The sequence below is a fragment of the Mobula hypostoma genome, unplaced genomic scaffold (assembly GCF_963921235.1).
Source record: "Mobula hypostoma unplaced genomic scaffold, sMobHyp1.1 scaffold_42, whole genome shotgun sequence".
NCBI classification, from domain to species: Eukaryota; Metazoa; Chordata; class Chondrichthyes; order Myliobatiformes; family Myliobatidae; genus Mobula; species Mobula hypostoma.
Genome location: NW_026948219.1, coordinates 1,885,500 through 1,908,291, shown reverse-complemented (window position 1 = coordinate 1,908,291; position 22,792 = coordinate 1,885,500). Strand labels below are relative to the sequence as shown.

General features: G+C 45.2%; 2 protein-coding genes across 2 annotated transcripts in view; one reads left to right on the top strand and one right to left on the bottom strand.

The window, feature by feature from the left end:
- LOC134341937 (zinc finger protein 227-like) overlaps window positions 1-22,792 on the top strand; it is a 367,790-nt gene that overhangs the window by 51,347 nt on the left and 293,651 nt on the right. The gene's annotated exons all lie outside the window — the stretch shown is intronic.
- Window positions 1-22,792, bottom strand: part of LOC134341974 (uncharacterized) — a 124,327-nt gene that overhangs the window by 69,439 nt on the left and 32,096 nt on the right. The window contains 4 exon segments of the mRNA XM_063039921.1: window positions 4,202-4,869; window positions 5,022-5,260; window positions 12,232-12,263; window positions 17,213-18,188. Of these exon segments, the coding sequence (XP_062895991.1) occupies window positions 4,202-4,869; window positions 5,022-5,260; window positions 12,232-12,263; window positions 17,213-18,188 (1,915 nt within the window).

The following is a 22,792-nucleotide window of genomic DNA, read 5'->3' as shown; positions in this document are numbered from 1 at the left end:
AGCTGGTGGTCAGAAAATGGGTGAGGGGTGGAGGGAAGGGAGAGGAGGGAAGATTAAGGGACATGACCGCCGACAGCTCTGAAGATCTACCCTGTGCCCACAACATCAAACGCACGACAGCGGCTATATATCTCCTGAGGAGATTGAGGAGACTGGACATGACACCGAAAACTCCGGCAATTCTTCGACAGATGTACCGTGGAGAACGTTCTCTCCGGTTCTCACGCAAACTCGCTGTCACACCCTGTGCCCTTGAGTGTCCGGGGAAAAATCCCGTCACTTATCTGTTGGTTTTCACGCTCCCGACTCGCGATCTCGACCCCGGTGTGATTCCAGCCGCGGCTGGAAATCCCTAGCAGTCTCCATGAGCTCGGAGGCGAGTGCGGGGAGGTGGAAGCTGGAAGAGGAGGGAGTTTCGACTGTGTGTGTGTGTGTGTGTGTGTGTGTGTGTGTGTGTGTGTGTGTCCGTGTGTGTGTTTGTGTGTGTGTGTGTGTGTGTGTGTATGTGTGTGTGTGTGTGTGTCTGTCTGTCTGTCTGTCTGTCACGGGACAGGCCGAGTCTCCGAGCGGGATGATTTCCACATTACGACCGGATACGGAAAACCAATGCCAAGGAAGGGAGAAGTCTATAGACTGTGGTGGATGCAGCCCGGAGAATCAGCGGGAAATCTCACACCTCCACTGAGAACATTTACACGGAGTGCTGCCACAGGAAATAAATATTCATCAAGGACCCCCACCGTACAATCCACGCACTCTTCTCGCCACCTCAATCAGACAGGAGGTACAGGAGATTTAGGTTCCACAACATATTCATATTCTTATTCTTATTGTTTAATTTTCACCGCTAGTCTCTTTTTGCATATTGGGTGTTACCCTGACTGTGCGTACATATAGCTTTCATCAATTCAGACTTATTGCTTTACTTTCCTGTAAATGCCTGCATGAAAATCAATCTCAAGTTAGTGTGTGGTGACATTGGTACTTTGATGATGCATTGACTTTGCCTTTGTCTTTGACTATATCCACTAGGGTCTGTATGCACGGTCTTCCTCCTACAGTCGTGGTGTGGACTCCAGATTGATGTTGTCCGACGTCACAGCTTCATTTAATCGTTAACTTGCGTCAAATTTACCTCTTAATGTTTCATTATGCAATTCTGGGGAAAGTTCGTACTGCTTGTAGAGGAATCGGGACTGTTCAAAGGCACAGAAGGTTACATGCAGTTCCTCCTTCGGCCATTAGATGGCAGCGTTCCGGCTGCTCTTCTGATTCTAACGTCTTGTTCATATATTTATGATTTTACCTTTCTCATTCTTGAGAGAACCATGGCGCAGTGCCTGTCCCCATATATTGCCTTAAATGGTCCTCTGTAGTTCGGAGTTTAACTATTGAACACGTCAGGTTGAAGAGTATCAGAAATTACAAAACAATATCTGATGCAGTGTTAAGTCTAATACAATATCCAGTAGAACGCATTTCTCCATGTTCACCCAGCAGGCGAATCAGCTGTTCTGTTCTTTGTAGTTTCGCCATGAACTTAATGGGTCCCAGGGAGTAATTTCCTTGGCTGTTTATTCCTATTTTTCCTTCTCTGTTTTTAACTGTGAATAAACCATTGTATTGCTATGGGGATCGTACTGGCTATAAAACAAATGGAATGCGTTGACTCCGCAGTTTATTCCGAGAGGCTGCTCGCATCATTAGGGGAAAGTTCACTCCTGGTGGAAGATGTGGACAGTGTGTTTCGGTGTGGAGAGGATATTGTACGTGATCATCGCCGTCACTGGAGTTTCTGGTGAGTGAGCGCAGCACTTCCAGTTGTGTGAAACTTTGTCTGAATTTGTAATGGCAACAAATAAAAGACAGAATAATTAAACAACAGCAACGCAAGTACTTCTGGTTCCGATTTAAAGAAAGAGAACGCAACAAATTACCAGTAATGATCTGGAATGAAGGTGCCGAAGAAAACCAGGAATAAATGGGGAAAGTACATTAATTAAAATGCTGAAGCAGGTAAAGTGAAAACAGTTACACCGCCGGGAGCTGGATAAAATGTACCTTGAGTGGGCAATGCTGTCGTGTGGACGTTGTACGAGATGTTTGTCATCTTCGCAAAGTCTCAGAAGTTTTAATTAGCAAAACATTTCAAATATATCAAGTGCTGGTGAACACAGCGTACTTAAAGAAACTGTCAAGGGCAAAATGAACTGTCTAGTCCACCAGCAATAACAGGAAAGATTATCCAATCCCCTATAAAGTATGAAATAATAAGTATTATCTCCGATAAATTCCCCCGTGGAACAGACAGAGATGTGCGAGTTTGCGTTGAGCAATCGTTGTCAGACAAAAAATACAGATATTGGCAATAAATTATTCCTTTTTTAGGGTAGATGTGTGGTGCCGCACAGAATGGAAACCCGTCTGTCATGATACAGACTGTATCGATTATGTCGATTATTTTTTTCTGGCGTTCCCGGTGAGGTGAAATTGGGCGATGTGGGGAATTACGTGGACGTTTTTTTCTGACGTTCCAGGCGAGGTGAAATTGGGCGATTTGGATATTATGAGGACGCCAGGATGATCCAGTGCAATTTAGTGAATCGCGATGTGTGCGAAAATTCATGGCAATTAAAAAAATAACGTGGATAAATGCAGTGCATGGGGAAAACTAAAAACGAAGTGCTACCAAAATAGCGATTTGCATAATATATTGGAAATTCCTCGTGTGCCAATTCTCAGGTCATCTGGAACACTGTTCACTGTTCAGGTGTAAATTGGGCAACCGTTAAAGTCAGAGATGGTCAGTTGATATTCTTAGCAAGTAACATTTATCCCACTGTCAAAGTAATGTTTTGCTACTCCAACTTCGCACGACGTTATGAGGCAAAAATTGCTGTATCACGTGCAACTTGCGCTCCTTGCTTAAGAAATGCCTACTCGCAATAGAGGAATGTTCACCATCTTGGCTTCTGACTGTGACGGGGATTGGATTAAGTCGACTGAACGCTCTGTCACCAAGCTGCTCCATTCAAACAATGAGCTGTGCATTCATTCACACTGAGCAAGATAAAAGATTTGCAAATATTGCAGATAATCTCCATCTGAATTTACATGGTCGGAACAACATTGCGGGCCGAAGGTTCTGTAATGCGCTGTAGATTTCTAGGACTCCATGATTGACTGTCTGGGTGCAGGGAATATGTATCCTGCACCGTGCAGTCGAGGCCGATGAGGCAAAATTTCAGAAGAATAAATACACTGCTCACGACGGATATCAGACGAAATTCTTTAATGCTCGTGATTGGTGAATCATTGGATTCCGACAGCTGTGAATCTGAGGTTAACAGTAACTCAACCGTAGCCTTGATGTATAGTGGAGGGCGATTAAGTTGGGGGTGCCTGATTGCGAATCATAATTTTTATGTTATTCCGTTCTCTTTCTCCAGTGAATTTAGTGGCGATTGTCATCCTGACCCGGGGAAAGTGCGGTCTCTCCTTCTGCACCACACGGTACCCGGTGGGAATGGCAGCGGCGGATCTACTGGTCATTATCACTGAGGTCGTTTTGTATCAACTCAATAATCATTATTTTCCCGTTTGTTTCCTGAACGTCACCTCTGTGTGCACTGTTCTCCGTGTCCTGTCCCGCGTTGTAGTGAACTGTTCCGTCTGGTTCACCGTCACTTTCACCTCCGATCGGTTTGTTGCCATTTGCTGTCAGAAACTGAAAACAAAGTACTGCCCGGGGAGAGCGGCGGCCGTGGTTCCAGCGCCATCTAGCGGTCTGTTCTGTCCACTCAGCTTCACTCACTTCAGAGATCATTAACAATGTACCATTTCTGAGGGGGTGGGGTTTGTTCTGCAATGGACAATTCTTGCTAGGGTCATTCTTGATTGCGGAGACTTCGGTTTTATGCACTGAGACGGGTTTATTGATGACAAAATTGTTCGAAATGGGTTTGACTGGGTTGGTATGAGTTGTGGCGCTGCCTTGATTAATGAAGCTCGGGTTGTTTCGCCTCTTCGCCTCCCTGCACACAAACCGACTAAAATACTGAAAGGGAGGGAATCGACCACCGTTCTCTTCCTTGTACTCTGAGCTCATAGACACCAATCTTTCCTGCAGCCCAAATGGGAGCTTGTCCACAATTGGTCCAACTCCGCGTGAGGTATCCAGATGCGACACCCAGTTAAATACCGGTCTTCCTCAGCACCTTGAATCTCCACGAGTAAATCTCCGAGTTCTCGTAATTTAGTGTGGTCCTTGGCTGATACCCTAGCAAAATTGTCCAGCCGTTGAAATAACGCCCTCTCAATATTTTCAGGAGCCGCATAGCCCTCCCGCAGTCTCTCCCATGCTTTGTGTAAGGCTAGCTTTGGGTTGCTGACGGACACTGAGCGTATGCGTTTCACCTGTTCACCTGATTCCTTTCCCAGCCATTTAGTCATAAGGTCCAACTCTTGGGTTGCTGTGAGCTGGACTCCACCGCTGGCACTGGTGAATGAGGAGTACCACGCACGGTAATTTTCAGCCTTATCGTCAAACTGGTACTGTCCTGAATTGACGAGGTCTCGTCGCGCTAAATACTGTGCCAAGGGTCCTGCTGCAGGTGGTGTGCTAGCCGGGGGAATATGTTGGGGGACATATGACTGAGCGTGGACGTTCATGATGGGATTTGATGTTCTGACTTCAGCCTTTCTCTCTGATCTCGGTGGATCTGGTAAGTTTGGTGTCGGGAAGAATTCGTAGTCAGCCCTTTCATACTGTGAGTTGTCTTCCCCAGGTGGACGCAATGCAACGAAGCTTCCCTGTGATTCCACACGAGATGGGACGCCAACAGGCAAGTATGGAGAGGGAGAATGAATCTGCAGGTCAATTTGAGATTGGACATATTCGCTGGTGCTTTACAATTCGGCCCTTTCTGACACAGATTTTCCTGCTTCGTCTAGAACGTGCATTTCACCGCATCAGCTTCTCGTTGTAGAGTCAGCACTTCTAACTCTGTATCTATCCTTGCCTTTTCCAACTGGTTCTCCGCTTCTCCGGCAGCCTTTTCCATTTTCAGTTTTGCTTCTTGGTTAGCGTATGACGCTCGCACCTTGGCGGCTTCTGCTTCAGCTCCTGCGAGGGCAGCCACACTTGTCCACGTCCGACTGCTCTCGGCGCTGAGTGCAAGCGACTCGGTGCCTGATCGCGAAGCCATCGTACCACTTGTCGAAACATCTAATGATTCCGCCTTTTCACTGTAGTGTTCTCCTGCAGTGTGTTAAAACTCCGACTAAACACCAAGTTAAACCGGAGCCAATGAAGACAGAGTCGTAGTAAGGTTAACCATTTACTGTTCACTCTTCCACAGTAACGTCGGATGGTGAAAACTGATGATAAAAAATACAAACATACAGCGTCTGTTTCATTCTGGAGACCACCCGCGCTCTCTCCTTTTAGCGAGGGTCTCCGGCCGCCCCGGGTCGGGGAGCGACGGGGGGTCGCGTCAAACCGCCGCCGGGACCGAGCCCACCCCGCGTTTGAAATTGAAAAGCCTACACGCGCGCCACCCAAACCACCGCTTCCTTGACAGAAACGGCGTGAATATTTTTACTTGCAACACTTTCACAGGGACTTACGGCGTTGCTTCTGTAATGTTTCTGTGTGGGTGGACACGGAGCTGTTCACCATCACGCTGCACGCATGGCGCCCACCTTCACACCTCCTCCGGACCGGAAGTTACACACGACCCGGCGAAACCGGAGGTGACGTCATCACACGCCGCGATATACCATAGACAATGAATTTACCTTTGTTATACTGTAACTTCATTATCAACCTTTAACTTTAACTAGAAAATAGTTACAAACAAATCATTTAAAGCGCAGCTCCAACAAAGTCAAATAAATGCCTTAAGGGCAACGCAGTAGTATTAATCTAAGTGGGTCTGAGTGTAAATAGACTTTTCTAAAGTTGTCATTTCAGTTCTTATTTATCTTTGTGTATTTTACTGATTGAAATGGAAGAAAGATATATTCATAAAAAGTCAATGTCAGTATTGACGAAAGTGTATTGTTTTGTTGTATTTGTTAACTATTGAGCTCTGTTTAGCAGGATTTTTTAAGGCTTGAACTAAATTTTGTCAAAGGTTTTCCCTATTTCGCACTACTTTCTATTTTCTTTGCTTGCTGATATTCCAGATATGTGGGTATCAAGAGTCCCGATGAAGGGTCTTGGTCCGAAATGTTGATTCCCATCCATAGATGCTGCCTGACATGCTGAGGTGAGAGGATGTGAAATGTCAGAGAGGAAGAGAGGGAGTGGGAGGAAGGGGTGAGGGGGAGATTTGTTCACCGGAAGGAGAAATCGATATTCATGTCATCAGGTTGGAGGAGGGGGGGGGGGGGTACTCGGACGGAATACAAGGTGCTGATCCTGGACTCTGAGCGTGGCCTCATTTTAGCACAAGAGGAGGCGATGAGTTGACACGTCGGAACGGGAATAGGAATCGGAATGAAAATGTTTGAACACCGGAAGTACCGCTCGGAGTGGATAGTTCAAAGGTTAATTTACTATCAAAGCAGGTATTTATGAACAACTGAGTTTTAATTCTCCTCCACAGAGTCACGAAACAAAGAAAGAACATGAAAGACGTCCAGAGAGAAAAATCAAACTCCCACCCCACCCCCCGCATCAAAAAGAACGGCATCCCGATCATCAACCCCCAAAACCCACCCCTCCCGCACAAAAGGGAACAATAACATCGACCCCCCCAAATAAAAACAACCCTACCCCGCACAACTGCGGAGGATCTGGTGTCACCAGTGTCGAGGCGGCCGCATCGGGAGCAGCGGACACAACGGGCGACCCCGGAAGATTCACAGGTGAAGTGTCGCCTCACCTGGAAGGATGTTTGGACAACGGAGAGAGTTCGGCCGTCCGGCCCTTTCACTGTGACACCCCGAACTCCACATCAAATCCGTCCACACGAATCTGGGTGAACTTTAATGACCAATAAATATAATTCCTCTCAGCGATCAGCTGTCTGAGTGATTCCCTGACTCTGAGAGGAAGGGGTGTCTATGGTCCACATTGTCGGGGTGTTGAGTTTACCAGGAGACAGAGACTGCAGGGACGGGAGGTTTTCTGTTGACTAATACACTGTGTGTGGACCCCGCTGGCAATTCTGGTGTTGTGACCCGAATGGAGACAAACACCACGCTGCCCACTCCACCAACAACACGGCACAGCCGGACACATAACAGGGGACTTTACATCTCACAACACTGGATTCAGTGATGAAACCCGGGATTAATGTTGTTGTCCCACTGAAATCATCAGAAACGTCCATTCAGGTGTTTTTAAATACCAGCGCTCCCCCACAGGTGACGTCACACAGGCGCACCCACGCGCCTGACGTCACACAGGGGTCCCACACACCGGGATCTGCCCTCACGTGCGCGGTGTGTTACGTCACCCACGCGCTGGAGAGCTCGAGCTTTGTCGGTTTAACGGCTGGGCTACTAATCACGTGACCAGCCCCACCCCACCGCTGTCAACAGAGGATCCAAGAGCTGCGGTACTCCCATTGGTGCGCAGCGATGTCAATCATTGCTTCCAACCAATAGCGGAGGCGGACCAGCCGAGAGGGCGTTACCCCGCTGACACCGTCTCCCGAACTTTCCGTCACGGCGGGACAACCGTCAAAGTAAATGTCCGCTTTCTGATTTATTTCCATTTCCCTCCGAGGGAAGTTGGGGCGTTTGTGAAGCGTCTCCTGCGGCCGGAGTCTGATGTGTCGCTGAGAGGTAGGAGGAGACCGCTCGGCCCGTCGGTTTGATGCCGGTTCCCCGGGGAGGGAGAGGGGGATTTTATTGAAAGGATGAAGACGGTGAGAGAGGGGGCGGACAGGATGTTTGTCCCGGTGGGGACAGGAGGGGCTCATCTGTGGAAATGTCTGAGCCCACGGTGGTGGCGAGCAGAGGGATTCACCACATTGGGGGGCAAACACCGGCAGACTGTTGCCCTGCAAGCGGGGCCAATGGTCCGGGCAAAGTGACAATTATTTGTGTTTTGTTGAGACTGTACCTGGAATATGGTGTAAAATCCCGCTCCCCACACTAACACGGGTTATACAGACCAAAGAACAAACTGCCGGAGGAACTCAGTGGGTCGGGCAGCATCTGTGGAGGGAAATGGACCGTCAACATTTCGGGCCGAGACCCTCCCTCTGGACTGAGAGTGGACGGGAAATAGTCAGAGAAAAGAGGTGAGGGGTGGGGATGGGGCAAGAGCTGGGGAGTGAGAGGTGGATCCAGGTGAGGGGGGAGGTGGGAAGGTGGAAATAGTGACGGGGGTGGGAGGTGAGTGGTTGGGGCAACATGGGGCTGCAGAAGATGGAAATTAATTCCATAGAGGATTAACAAAGAGGTTAGAGAGTATTTGTTATGGAGAGTGCAATGAAGATTCACCAGACTGATCCCTGGAGTGGTGGGGTCATCACATGAAGAAAGATCAAATGCGATAACCCTTTCATTTGGAGAATCGAGGACTGAGAGGTGAACACATTGAAATGCACAACATCATTACCGGTTGAACCAGGGATCCCAGTCTCTGAAAAAGGGGGTGGACTGTCCGGGACTGAGATGAGGGGAAATGTCTCCACTCCGAGGGTGGTGACTCTCTGTAAATCCCCACCACAGAGGGCGGTGAAGACTCAGTGATCGTCCTCACATAAAACAGAGGCCGGCAGATGTGTGGAGACCGAAGGAATCGAGGAAATGAGGATTGGGCAGAAACATGTGGCTGAGATGGGAGAACAGCCATCATCTTGTTGATGGTTAGAGGGGCTGAATGGCCACCTCCTGCTGTTTCTCACTTGATGTTTCAGTGTTCCTGTCCAGTGAGGCTGGAGAAATGTGAATAGAAATTAGTGTTTATACACATGGACGGATTTAAATGAAACCTGCACATTTCTGTTTTGGGTCTGAATTGTGTGTTGGACCGGGATGGGAATCAAGCCTGTGACTCTGTGACCTGGGGGTGGAGGGAAAGGGACAGGGATGATCTGGAGGGAAAAAGTAAAAATGTATCTGGTGTAAATATGGAATAATGTGGGAAATGCAGCAGATGGGTCGGGCAGCGTGTGAGGGTCGAGGAGCAGAGTGACCGGTTCAGGTGGCAGACCCTCTGCCCGTCACGCGATCCCATGTCCTGTTCACATTTTCCCGCAGATCTGCAGCATCTGCCGGTCACTTCTCTATGTGTATGTGTAGCTTCATCGTTCGCCCATTCAGACAAGGCAGTGAGATCTGGATCTGTCATGTCCTCTCGTTGTGGGTGGACACTGTTTTTTCTGCAATATTTTCAGCCTGTTTCCATATAACCACATAACAATTACAGCATGGAAACAGGCCATCTCGGCCCTTCTAGTCCGTGCCGAATGCTTACTCTCACCTCGTCCCAGGCCTCAGATCATAACCACTGGGCTGAGGCCCGGGACTAGGCCTCATTCCAATGTTTTTACCAGCTGAAGTGCAGCCAATATTTCTGAATGTCTGACCCATTTATGTGAGAATTAGTCTTTTCTACTTATCTGAGCTTCTCGTAAATGTGTAGGTTTAGTTCAGCTTCACTCCAGAATTTCCAAAGCAACAACCCAGTCAGTCAAATAGCTCCACACAATTAAAATAGTTTACAGTCTTACATTTTTAAAATGTTTATGTTTTACTACTTACATAATTTAACTATTTAATATGTATATTCTTATTTTAAACCACAATGGTTAAAATCTATTGTTACAAATTAGGTTCTATTGCTGCTGCAGAGACAACGAATTACATGACATCTGCCGGTGCTATTAAACCTGATTCTGATAATTGGTCTGGGAGACCCACCACCGGTCACCTGATCCCAGTTACCGCAGATCGTAATGCGAGACTGAAGCCTTTTCTATTTATTTGCATTCCTCAGAAATGACAACAGTTAAGTTGCCCTCTGTGGTTCCAAAGCAGAAGCTCAGTCTGTCTAATATTTCCACACAATTAAAATGGGGAATTTGTTTATTCTTATCACGTACTGAGCTGCAGTGAAATTCTTGCCCGACCTACCATCCACACAGATCAATACATTACAACAGTACATTGAGCTGATATACGACAAAACAATAACTGTAACAAAGCATTATGGCTGCAGAGAAAGTGCAGTGCAGATAGACATATGGGGCAGGGTCACGTCAAGTTACATTGTGAGGTCGATTCCATTTTCTTGGACTGGAGACCATTAATTTGGCTTACAACCACAGACAGGAAGTTGTCCATAAGCCTGGTGGTATGCTGTTTAAGGCTTTTGTATCTCTTCCCTGATGGGGGATTGGGTTTGCGGCAATAATGTCCAAAGTTGTGGGCATCTTTGAGTACACGGCCTGCTTTCCCGAGGCAGGGGAAGTGTAGGAAGAGTCCACAGAGGGGAGGCTTCTTTCTTTGATGTTTCCAGATGAGACCAAAGTTTTCTGCAGTTCCTTGCAGTCATGGGCAGAGCTTTAGCCATACGAAGGCGTGAAGTATCGACAAGAAGCTCAGAGACCTCGGCCTTCACCGTGCCTTGTGCAGCTGGATCCTGGACTTGCTGTCAGGCTGGCAGGTGGTAAGAGTGGGCTCCATCACCTCTGTCTCTCTGACCCTCAGCACACAGGCCCCACAGGGTTGTCTCCTTGGCCCCCTCCTTTACTCTCTGTGCACCCATGACTGTGTCGCCACCCACAGCTCCAATCTGTTAATTAAAATTGCTGATGACACTACATTGATTGGCCTCATCCCAAATAATAACTATCAATCGATCAAATGCTTCCTGACAAGGCTCGGTCCAAACAAACTTTTCACCCTTCTTCAGGAGATTAGTCACAGGAAAAACGATATCAGCAAAGTTCTTACAGAACTTACGATAATATCCAACCATTCCCAGAAACCTTCTAAGAGCCTTCTTACCAGTCTGTCACAAAAACTGTGGGTCATCTGTCTAAGAAAAATAACAAGATGGCTTGAGTGGCGTAAATAGATTGAGGTGCTTTTATTTACAAATATAGTGGAGAAACAAAAACTTGGATGTCCACATCAAAACAAGAAGATTTTTTTTATATATATTCAGCTTGCAATTGTCACCTGTCTGGTTAACAGCCACCCTCAGACTAAACAAAAAAAAAAACAACCCAAAGCCTTGGTAACCCGAGGCTTATAACTGCTAAGCCAATCCCCCTAGACCAACCAAAAGCTAATTAACTCAATTATCTTCCATTTCACACAATCTGAAACTCTACAGCCAGTTCTCACAATAAACACATATACTTCATCACAGGATTCACCACTTCCTGGTTAAATAACTTGTATAAACCCCAAAACTTTACCACAAGATGAATAATTAGGTAACATATCCCTTGTCCCAGGTAAAGATGGTATCCTCCACCATCGGCACACCTGTGCAGGTTGCTGCTGCCTCTATATAAGACAGCTCTATGCAGCAGCTCTGTTTCAGACCCAGTGACTGTGGAGGAGAGAGACGTCAGATTATCATGACATTTCGGCAAAACACTTATTGGAAAGATGAATATGAATAAATTGACCTGAGATAATAAAACTGTGACAGTGTGTTTCTTTTTTTCATACCTATTATTGCTGGGGTTGAGTGTAAAATCGTGACTGTTGATTTATTGAGATGCGTTCACTCACCACAATAACAGAGGGGAATAATGTGTGTGGATTACCCTTTGAGTGTTTTACCGAGTGTGCCATGAGACGTCTGTAATCAGTGACGGGCCTTCGTCACACAGTCGGAATAGGAACTTCAGAAATTGCCTGGATTTTGCCTGCACAGGAGCCAACTTGCCTTGACCTACAACACAGCCAAGATAGATCACAGAGGCATGGCCAAATTCACTCTTAGCTAAGTCAACTGTAAGGTTGGCCCTGGAAAGCCTGTCAAACAGCTTTTCTACTACAGAGATATGCTCTTCCCAAGTGTCACTCCCTGTGACTAAGTCATCATTATAGGCATCTGTGTGTCCTAACCCTCAAATTACAGAATCAATCATTCTCTGGAATGTTCCTGAAGCATATTTCATTCCAAATGGTGAAACATTGTATTCATACAACCCAGAAGGTGTAACAAATGCAGAAATTTCTCTACCTCAGTCCGTCAATGGAACACACCAATACCCTTTCAACAGATCAATCTTTGTAAGAAATTACCTTTTCCAACCTTATCGATGCAATCAACCACCCTAGGAATAGAATAGGCATCTGTTTTTGTTACTGCATTTACCTTCCTATAATCAGTGCAAAATCTAACACTACCATCAGGTTTGGGCACAATGACGCAAGGTGAGCTCCAATCTGATGTTGAAGGCCTAATAATACCATTTTCAGCATATATTCAATTTCTTGCTCGGCCAATTTACACTTCTCTACATTCATGTGATATGGGTGTTGTTTAATCGGTTTGGCTTGACCAATATCTACGTCATGTACTGCAACCGTGGTTTACTTGGGAACATCGGGAAATAAATCTTTAAACTTCAGAATTAATTCCTTCAGCTGTTGTTGTTGCTTTGGCTGCAGATGAGCCAACTTGTTGTCAATGTTTTCGAGAACAACCGAGTTCATTAGCCTAACTGGGACCATGTTTGGCTTGTGAAAAGTTTCAGATGAGTCAATTGTTTCATTCTCAGGGTTGCCAGATTGATATGTTTGACAACGCTCACCGATGGTGCCTGCTTGTCAGAATAAGGCTTTATCATATTGATGTGTACCACCCGTGTTAGTTTACATCAGTCGTGTGTTTTAATACCATAATTTACCTCATTAATTTGAGAGACTATTTCATACGGTCCATTGAATTTCGCTTGAAGTGGATTTGTCAACATTGGAGATAGGCAAGCACATTATCCCCCACCTAGTATTTTCTTTTGTTTTGGTCCGCTTATCATACCAACACTTCATTTTGTTTTGAGAAATCTTTAAGATTTGTCTGGCTAGACTACAGGCTTGGTATAGTTTATTTTTGAACTTCAAAACATAGTCTAACAAGTTAACATGTACATCCCCATCAATCCACTGCTCCTTTAACAAGGTCAAAGGTCCCCTCACTCTATGACCAAATACAAGTTCAGATGGACTAAAGCCCAGTGACTCCTGTACCAACTCTCTTAAGCCTGATTTATACTTGTGCGTCAAGTGTACACCGTAGGCACCACGTACCCTACGCCGTAGGGTGACGTGCACCTCCTCTAAAAAGTAACTCATGCGTCGCGGTGACGCAGACCGCAACAACTGTGATTGGTCCGCTTGGTAGCATCGCATTTCTGGTTGCTTTACTCCGCCATGTCTGTACACTGATGCAAAATAAATTGTTGGAGACAATGAACCAAATCGTCAAATCTACCTGCCGACATGGGAAAATATTTGAAATGCATTTCCTCGTCCATGTCTCTCGCGGAGAAGCTCAACAGTGTCAGAGAAACCCCACCGCCAACTTGCGTTTTGGTGGTGAAGTGCAGAGCGATGCAGACACAACTACGCATGCTCGCTACGGCGTAGGGCTACGCAAAAATTAAATTGGGCCTACGGTGTAGGATATGGCGTATCCCGAAAGCACAAGTATAAATCAGCCTTTACAGTGAACAAAAGCAAATGTATTCCTTCATCCCAGTCGTTTCCATTTTCAGCACAATATGTTTCAATCATTGTTTTGAGGGTAGAATGAAATCTTTCTAAAGCCCCTTGTGATTCCGGATGGTACGCAGACGATGTAATTTGTTTAGCTCCCAGTTCATAAACTACCTGCTGGAATAATCCAAATGTAAAATTACTTCCTTGATCACATTGGTTTTCTTTAGGCAAACCAAATAAAGTTAAAAAAAACTTGTTAAGAGCCTCCGCCACAGTTTTAGATTTAATATTTCTGAGAGGTATTGCCTCTGGGAATCTGGATGCAGTACACATAATAGTTAGCAAATACTGATGGACAGCTTTAGTCTTTGGCAATGGGCCAACACAATCCACTATAAATTTGGAAAAGGGTTCACCGAATGCGGGTATAGGCTGGAGTGGGGCCACTGGGCTGACCTGATTAGGTTTACCCACAGCTTGACAAGTGTGACAGGTTCTGCAAAAGGTCACAATATCTTTCCTCAAATTCGGCCAGTAAAATTCTTTCATAATCTTGTTTACAGTTTTATTCATGCCAAAATGGCCACCTACGGGCATACTGTGGGCCAAAGTTAAAATTTCAGTCCCATAAACTTTAGGAACAATTGCCCATTTCTCACTCACAGGTATAGCAGGTGGCCTCCACTTCCTCATTAACACTCCATCCTTGAGATAATACCCTACTGTCATTTTCTTAATCTCATCATCTGAGAAAGATGTTTCTTATAAAGCTTCAATCTCAGGGTCTCAGTTCTGTTCTGCTATAAACTCCTTCCTAGACAGGGATAAATCTTTCTCATCAGACTTACTACCTGAATCCTGTTGAAACAATGAAGGCAGAAAAGTCCCCGACAAGTCATCATAACCTGAATCCTGATTTTGGCTATCTTGGGTATCAGAATCACGCTGCACAGAACCGTCTGCATTGGCAGACTTTTTAGCCATACTTCGAGTTATTGCGATAAATGTTAAAATCCATCTGTGGGTCATCAGTGGTTGGCTTAGTTGTCAACTGCACTGCAGGAACAACTTTACCATCTGCCAGGTCATTCCCTAACAGCAAAGTAACATCTTCCACCTGTAAACTGGAGCATAATCCAATCTTAACAGGTCCCGAAACCAACCCTGACTGTAAAGTTACCTTGTGCAATGGAACAGAAACAATGCTGCCCCCAATGCCTTTAATAAGATTTACCTCACCTATCTCAGTCTCATCACCAAACTTTAGAATGCTGTCTAATATAAGTCATTGAGAAGCCCCAGTATCTCGAAGAATTTTCACTGGTACTGGGGTTGACCCTTCCATTACTAATACAAACCCATCTGACATAAAATGATCAAATCCCTTTTTCACTTGGTCAGACCTCTCAGTCCTTAACTGAGCCGCAACAGAATGTTCAGAACCATGTGGGTTTATAGGTGCTTGAACATACAAATCAGGGGTATTTGGGACTGCCTCCTTTTCCTTTTTCTTCTTCAGGACAGAACAATTAGCCATCATATGACCAGCTTTCTTACAATAGTAACAAGAGAGACCAGAATATTTCTCCTTCAACTGCTTCCCTTCATCCTTACCCTTATCACTAGTCCCAGCTTTAATTTCTAGTGTACCCTGGTTATCCCTGCTACTCTTTTGGAAACTCTTACTCAGGGTAAACATAACCTTGTGGGTTAAAGCAAACTCATCTGCTAATCTCGCAGACTCCTGCAAAGTGGCAGCATCCTCTTCATCTAAATACATCTTTATGTCACCAGGGACGCACCTTCTGAATTCTTCAATTAAAACCAACTCTTTCAAGCTGTTAAAATCATCATTTACATTTTTATATGTGCACCAGCGGTCAAAACACACAAACTTCTCATAAGCAAATTCCATATAAGTCTGGTTCACAGGTTTCCTCGAATTTCTAAACTTTTACCTGTATGCTTCTGGGACCAACTCGTAAGCTTTGAGCACAGCCTGTTTCACCATGTCATAATCAGCTACTTCATCAACTGTCAAAGCAGAATAGGCTTGCTGAGCCTTCCCCTTAATTACACTTTGTGGCCAACCCTCTTTTGGGCACTTTAAACTCTGAGCTCTATCAAAAATTTAAACTCTATCAAAATGCTGAAAGTATTTATCAACCTCTGCATCATCAAATGAAGGAACCAATTTAACTTCCTGACTGCCCTCAAACTTATCACCAGAGTCTAACGCTAGACCCCTTTGCTGCAATCTCTCTATCTTTTCCAGCTCGAACAGCCACTGTCTTTCTGCTTCCTCCCTGTTTTTCTGCCTCTTCTCTCTGTTTTCCTGCCTCTCCAGCCTCAACCTGCCTCTGCCTTTCCACAGCCTCCATCTTCAATTTTTCTAACTTGTATGGGAGGCCAAGCTCACTAGGTTTACTTTCAGGAAACACCTCCAACTCCTCCACTTTAAACACACCCTCAGATACATAATGTTCAGCTATTATCCTCTGCATCTGTGACCTCCTCATTGTCGATTTCACCTTAGCAAGTTTTAACCATTTAACAATACTCAACAACTCAATCCTTCTGGTGTCCTTTAGTGCCTTAGAGGTTGGCGCTTCCAGAAATCTATCAACATCCATTGCTGCTGATTTTCCACACACAAATAAATCAAAAGGGATTTCTCCTATGAAATCGATAATTAATCAATATGCCTCCAAATCTTTTCCTATATCGGATGCAGGTCCCAATTTTGTCCCCGTAACACTTTAGAAATGAGTCAGCAGCAATAGACTACACCTAGAGTCTGTTTTTGATGTTAAATCCACTATCTTTATTAGTACCTACTAACAATATAGTAACTTAAGCAAGATAAACAAAAATTAACAGTGTTATGTGTATAAATGTGGGTAAATATAACTCCCAAACTATTGAGCTCAGGGGAAACAAGGCTTGGAGTCTTGAGATGGTGAACTATGAAAGTTCAGTTAAACCACAGAATAGTTGAGGAGAGAGAGATATTTGTAATCCAGGGTAAATGTTGAGAGAAGGCAATAACGTTGAATTCCACAGCATCCATGGTGGTAAAACGAGAGAACAGTCGCTGTAGATTTTATCTGTCGTCGTTCCAAATCCACATACAAATTATCACCAAAAGTGACTTTTCACAAGGGGTATCGTCTTCAAGTGAATTTCCACACCACACCCAGGCAAGGGTTAACACATAAGTGGTCTTCACAGGATACCCCAAATCCGATCCACTCCTATGGATCAAACGAGGTGACAACCACACATTCAACGTATGCTGAATCAATAATTAACCCACCCTTGTGGGCATATTAAAGTTCTAAACAATGACCCTTGGCCACTGGTTCCCTTGTTCCGATCCTTCCATTTTTCCTCCTTCATCTCCGTCTGACTCTGAGTGTCTGTGTCCTTGGTTAAAACTAAACAAGCTGTGAGCGATGTAAACAAGATGCAAGTCAGACTGATTTCCATTCTTAATCTCTCTCTCTCTCTCAAAATGACAGTCCACAGCAAACGAAATCTAGGGATTCATAACAATAGTCACTCCCCAGTGTGACCTCGCTGATGTCTCAGTAGGGTGGATGACTGAGTGAATCTCTTCCCACAGACTGAGCAGGTGAATGGCTTCTCCCCAGTGTGAACTCGCTGGTGAATCTGTAGGGTGGATGATCGAGCGAATCTGTTCCCACAGACTGAGCAGGTGAACGGCTTCTCCCCAGTGTGAACTCGCTGATGACTCTGTAGGTCGGATGACCAAGTGAATCTCTTCTCACAGACTGAGCAGGTGAATGGCTTCTCCCCAGTGTGAACTCGCTGATGACTCTGTAGGTGAGATGACTTAGTGAATCTCTTCCCACATTCCGAGCAGGTGAACGGCTTCTCTCCAGTGTGGACTCGCTGGTGTCTCTGTAGGGTGGAAGAGTAAGTGAATCTCTTCTCACAGACTGAGCAGGTGAATGGCCACTCCCCAGTGTGAACTGACTGGTGTGCCAGTAGTTGGGATGACTGAGTGAATCCTTTCCCACAATCTGAGCAGGTGAATGGCTTCTCTCCAGTGTGAACTCGCTGATGACTCTGCAGGGTGGATGACAGTGTGAATCCCTTCCCACAGACTGAGCAGGTGAACGGCTTCTCCCCAGTGTGAACTCGCTGATGACTCCGTAGGTTGGATGACTGAGTGAATCCCTTCCCACAGACTGAGCAGGTGAATGGCTTCTCTCCAGTGTGAACTCGCTGATGTACCATTAGGTTGGATGACTCAGTGAATCTCTTCCCACAGACTGAGCAAGCGAATGGCTTCTCCCCAGTGTGAACTCGATGGTGTCTCTGTAGGTCAGATGACCAAGTGAATCTCTTCCCACATTCTGAGCAGGTGAATGGCTTCTTCCCAGTGTGAACTCGCTGGTGTGTCAGTAGGTGAGATGACCAAATGAATCCTTTCCCACAGACTGAACAGGTGAATGGCCGCTCCCTGGTGTGAACTTGCTGGTGTGCCATTTGTTCAGATGACCGAGTAAATCCTTCCCCACAAATTCAGCAGATGACCAGCCTCTGCCCAGTGTGAACTGACAGGTGTGTCCACAGGTGGGAAGATCGACAGAATCTTTTCTCACACACTGAATAGTTGAATGACCTTGCCCAGTGTGAACTTGCTGATGTACCTTCAATTGAGATGACCGAGTGAATCCCTCCCCACAGTCAAAGCAGGAAGGATGGTCGATTGAATCCCTTGCTCCACTTCTTAAATATCTAGACAGAGACAGCAAAACTGGCGTGTCGTGTTTGAGATTCCTGGAGACAAATTCCTTCTTATTTTTAACCTGTAAAAAGATTTACAAAATCCATCAATGGATGCAGGACAACATTTCAGATGAGATTACTTGAGTTGCCAAGGTTTGATCTGGTATCACACTGTTACAGTGAGGTTCAACCCAAGTTGGAGAGATAAATCATCTTCTAACTGGGCACAGAGCTGGTATCTGGAATGACCATCAATTCCCTGATGCTCTTCCTGTCTATATAAGAATGGGGCATTTCTGCCGTCTCCAATTTGTGACTTGGCTCAGTTTGACTCTCTCCATTGGTATTATTCCCTGTTCCTGCTGAGCAGCACGGGTGCCTGGCCCCACCATATCTGAAACACTCTCACACAAATAGTCTTTCTTGACGTGCAGCGAGGATTTTCTTTTATGTATTATTAACTTAAAGTGCCACAGTTTTAAGTTTTAACGCCATATAAAAAATTCCTGCTGAGATGAATGGTTGGTCCACACAGCTGTGAAAAGGACTTAGAGTGAATTTTTGTATTATTTCAGGTTCTTGTCACAGTCACAGAAAAGGACAACACAGAAACAGGCCCTTTTGTTTGTGCTGAACTATCTAAACTGCCCACTCCCATACCCCTACCATCCAGGTACCTATACAAACCTCTTAAATGTTGAAATTGAGCTCACATGCACCACTTGTGCTGTCTGCTCATTCCACACCCGGATGACCATCTGTGTGAAGAAGTTTCCCCTCATGTTCCCCTTAACGTTTCACCTTTTTACCTTTAACCCATGGCCTCTGGTTGTAGTCCCACCCGATCCCAGTGGAGTAAGTCAGCTTGCTTTTACCCTATCTATGCCTCTCTATCACAATCAAATCTCCCCTCAGTCTTCTACATTCCAAGGAATAAATTCCTGACCTGTTCAATCTTTACTGATAACCCAAGTCCTCCAGACCTGGTGACATCCTTGTGAATTTTCTCTGAACTCTTTCAACCTCTTTTACAACTTTCTTGTAGGTAGGTGACCAAAACTGTACACAATACTCCAAAGTAGGCCTCACAAATGTCTTCTACAAGTCAACATAACGTCCATCTATTGTTGTCAGTACTTTGGTTCATGAAGGCCAATGGGCCAAAATCTTTCTTTCCATCCCATCTATGACACCATTTTCAATAGACAATCGGTGCAGGAGTAGGCCATTTGGCCCTTCGAGCCGGTACCGCCATTCACTGTGATCATGGCTGATCATCCACAATCAGTACCCTGTTCCTGCCTTATCCCCATATCTCTTGACTCCGCTATCATTAAGAGCTCTATCTAACTCTTTCTTGAAAGCATCCAGAGAATTGGCCTCGAGGCAGAGCATTTCACAGATCCACAACCCTCTGGGTGAAAAAGTTTTTCCTCAACTCCGTTTTAAGTGGCCTATCCTTTATTCTCAAATTGTGGCCTCTGGTTCTGGACTCCCCTAATATCAGTGAATTAAGGACTTGTATTCCCAGATTCCTTTCTTCTGCAAAACTCCTCAGTGCCCTACCAGTCACTGTGAAAGACCTACCTTGATAGGTCCTACCAAAGTGCAACACCTCACACTTGTCTGCATTAAATTCCATTTTCCATTTCTCAAACCATTTTCCCAGCTGGTCCAGATCACACTGCACGTCATGATATTCTTCCTCGCTGACCACTACACCACCAACCTTGGTGTCATACAGAAATTTGCTGATCCAGTTAACCACACTATCATCCAGATTACTGATATAGATGACAAACAACAACAGATCCAGCACTGATCCCTGTGGCACACCACTAGTCACAGGCCTCCAGTCAGGGAGGCAACCATCTGCTACCACACACTGGCTTCTCCCAAAGACAGTGTCTCATCCAATTTACTATCTCCTCTTGAATGCTGAGTGACTGAACCTTCTTGACCAGCCTCCCATATCACACTTTGTCAAGTGCTTTTGCTAAAGTCCATGTAGACAACATCCACTGCCTTGCCTTCATCCACTTTCCTGATAACTTCCTCGAGAGACTCTACAAGATTGCTTAGATATGACCTACCGTGCACAAAGCCATGCTGTCTATCCTTAAACAATCCACATCTATCCAAGTAGTTATAGTATATATCTGGTTCCTGCACACACGTTCCAATAACTTTCCCACTACTGATGTCAGGCTCACCAATGTACAATTTCTTAGTTTATTTTTAGAGCCCTTCTTGAACAGCAGAACAACAACATTAGCTGTCCTCCAATCTGCCAGTACCTCACCTGTCACTAAGGATGATTTAAATATCTGTGCTTGTGCCCCGACAATTTCTGCACTTGTCTGCCGCAGAGTCCCAGGGAACAACTTGTCAGGCCCTGGGGATTGATCCACGCTAATTTGCCTTCAGACAGCAAACACCTCCATCTCTGTAATCTGTTCAGGGTCCAGGAAGTTGATGCTGCTTTGCCTCAATTCTATAGACTCTGTGTCCATCTCTTGAGTAAATATGGATGCAAAAATATCTCCCACATCTATTTTGTCTCCTCATATGGATCACCATTCTGATCTTGCAGAGGATTAATTTTTCCCTTGCAATCTTTTCGCACTTAACATACCTGCAGAATCCATGAGCATTCTCCTTCACTTTAGTCTGCTGGGGCAACCTCTTCACCTCTTTTATTTCTTTCATAAGTGTTCACTTGAATTTCCTGTAACTCAACAGTACCCCATTTGTTCCAATCCACCTGTACCTGGCATGCGCCTCCTTTTTATTGATCTGGGAGATGAAAGCCAAAGGGGTGATGGATCTGCATCGTGGGAGGTGGGGGTGGGGGAGGGTTAAAATAAAGTTGCAGGGGGAATGGGAGCCTGAATAACAGAACAGAGAGTGGAGAGGTTGTGGAGACATTTGTTGTTCAGACCTCAGACAAAGTGAAATGGTTGTGCATGGTGCAGTGAATATGCTGAGCCCTGTATATTTCAATACAAGGAGCAGCGTAGGAAAGGCGGATGTGTTCAGGGCATGGATCAACACCTGGAATTATGACACTAGGATCTGGCCACTGGGGACTGGGACAGGCTGCTTTCTGGCAAAGGTGTGCTTGGTAAATGGGAGGCCTTCAAAGCAAAATTTTGATAGTACAAAGCGGGTGTGTGTTTGTCAGAATAAAAGGTAAAGACAGAAACTGTAGGGAACCTTGGATTTCAAGAGATATCGAGACCCTGGTGAAACACAAAATGGAGTTGGATAACGGGTATAAGCAGGCAGATTCTTATGGAGTATAAGAAATGCAAGAGAATACATAAGAAATAAATCAGGATGGCTAAAAGAAGGCATGAGATTGCTCTCGCAGAAAAGCTGAAGGATAATTCTCAGGGATTCTAGAGATAGGTTACGAGCAAAAGGATTGCAAGTGACAAATTCGGTCCTCTGGAGGACCAGAATGGCAAACCACATGTGGAAGCAAAGCAGATGGGGGAGATCTTAAATACTTATTCAACTCTGTTTACTGCATCTGTATTTACTAAGGAAACTGGCATGAAGTCCATGGAATTAAGGGAAACAAGTAGTGAGATCATGGAAACTGTACAGATTGAAAAGGAGGAGGTGCTTGCTACCTTGAGGAAAATTAAAGTGGATAAATCCCCAGGACCTGACAGGGTGTTCCCTCGGACCTTGAAGGAGACTAGTGTTGAAAGTGCGGGGGCCCTGGCAGAAATATTTAAAATGTTGGTGTCTACGGGTGAGGTGCCGGAGGATTGGAGAGTGGCTCATGGTGTTCTGTTGTTTAAAAAAGGATCGAAAAGTAATCCAGGAAATTATAGGCCGGTAAGTTTGATGTTGTTAGTGGGTAAGTTATTGGAGGGAGTACTAAGAGACAGAATCTATAAGCATTTGGATAGACAGGGACTTATTAGGGACAGTCAACATGGCTTTGTGCGTGGTAGGTCATGTTTGACCTATCTATTGGAGTTTTTCGAGGAGGTTACCAGGAAAGTGGATGAAGGGAAGGCAGTGGATGTTGTCTACATGGACTTCAGTAAGGCCTTTGATAAGGTCCCGCATGGGAGGTTAGTTAGGAAAATTCAGTCGCTAGGTATACGTGGACAGGTGGTAAATTGGATTAGACATTGGCTCAATGGAAGAAGCCAAAGAGTGGTAGTAGAGAATTGCTTCTCAGAGTGAAGGCCTGTGACTAGTGGTGTGCCACAGGGTTCAGTGCTGGGTCCATTGTTATTTGTCATCTATATCACTGATCTGGATGATAATGTGGTAAATTGGATCAGCAAATTTGTTGATGATACAAAGATTGGAGTTGTAGTAGACAGAGAGAAAGGTTTTCAGCACCTGCAGAGGGACTTGG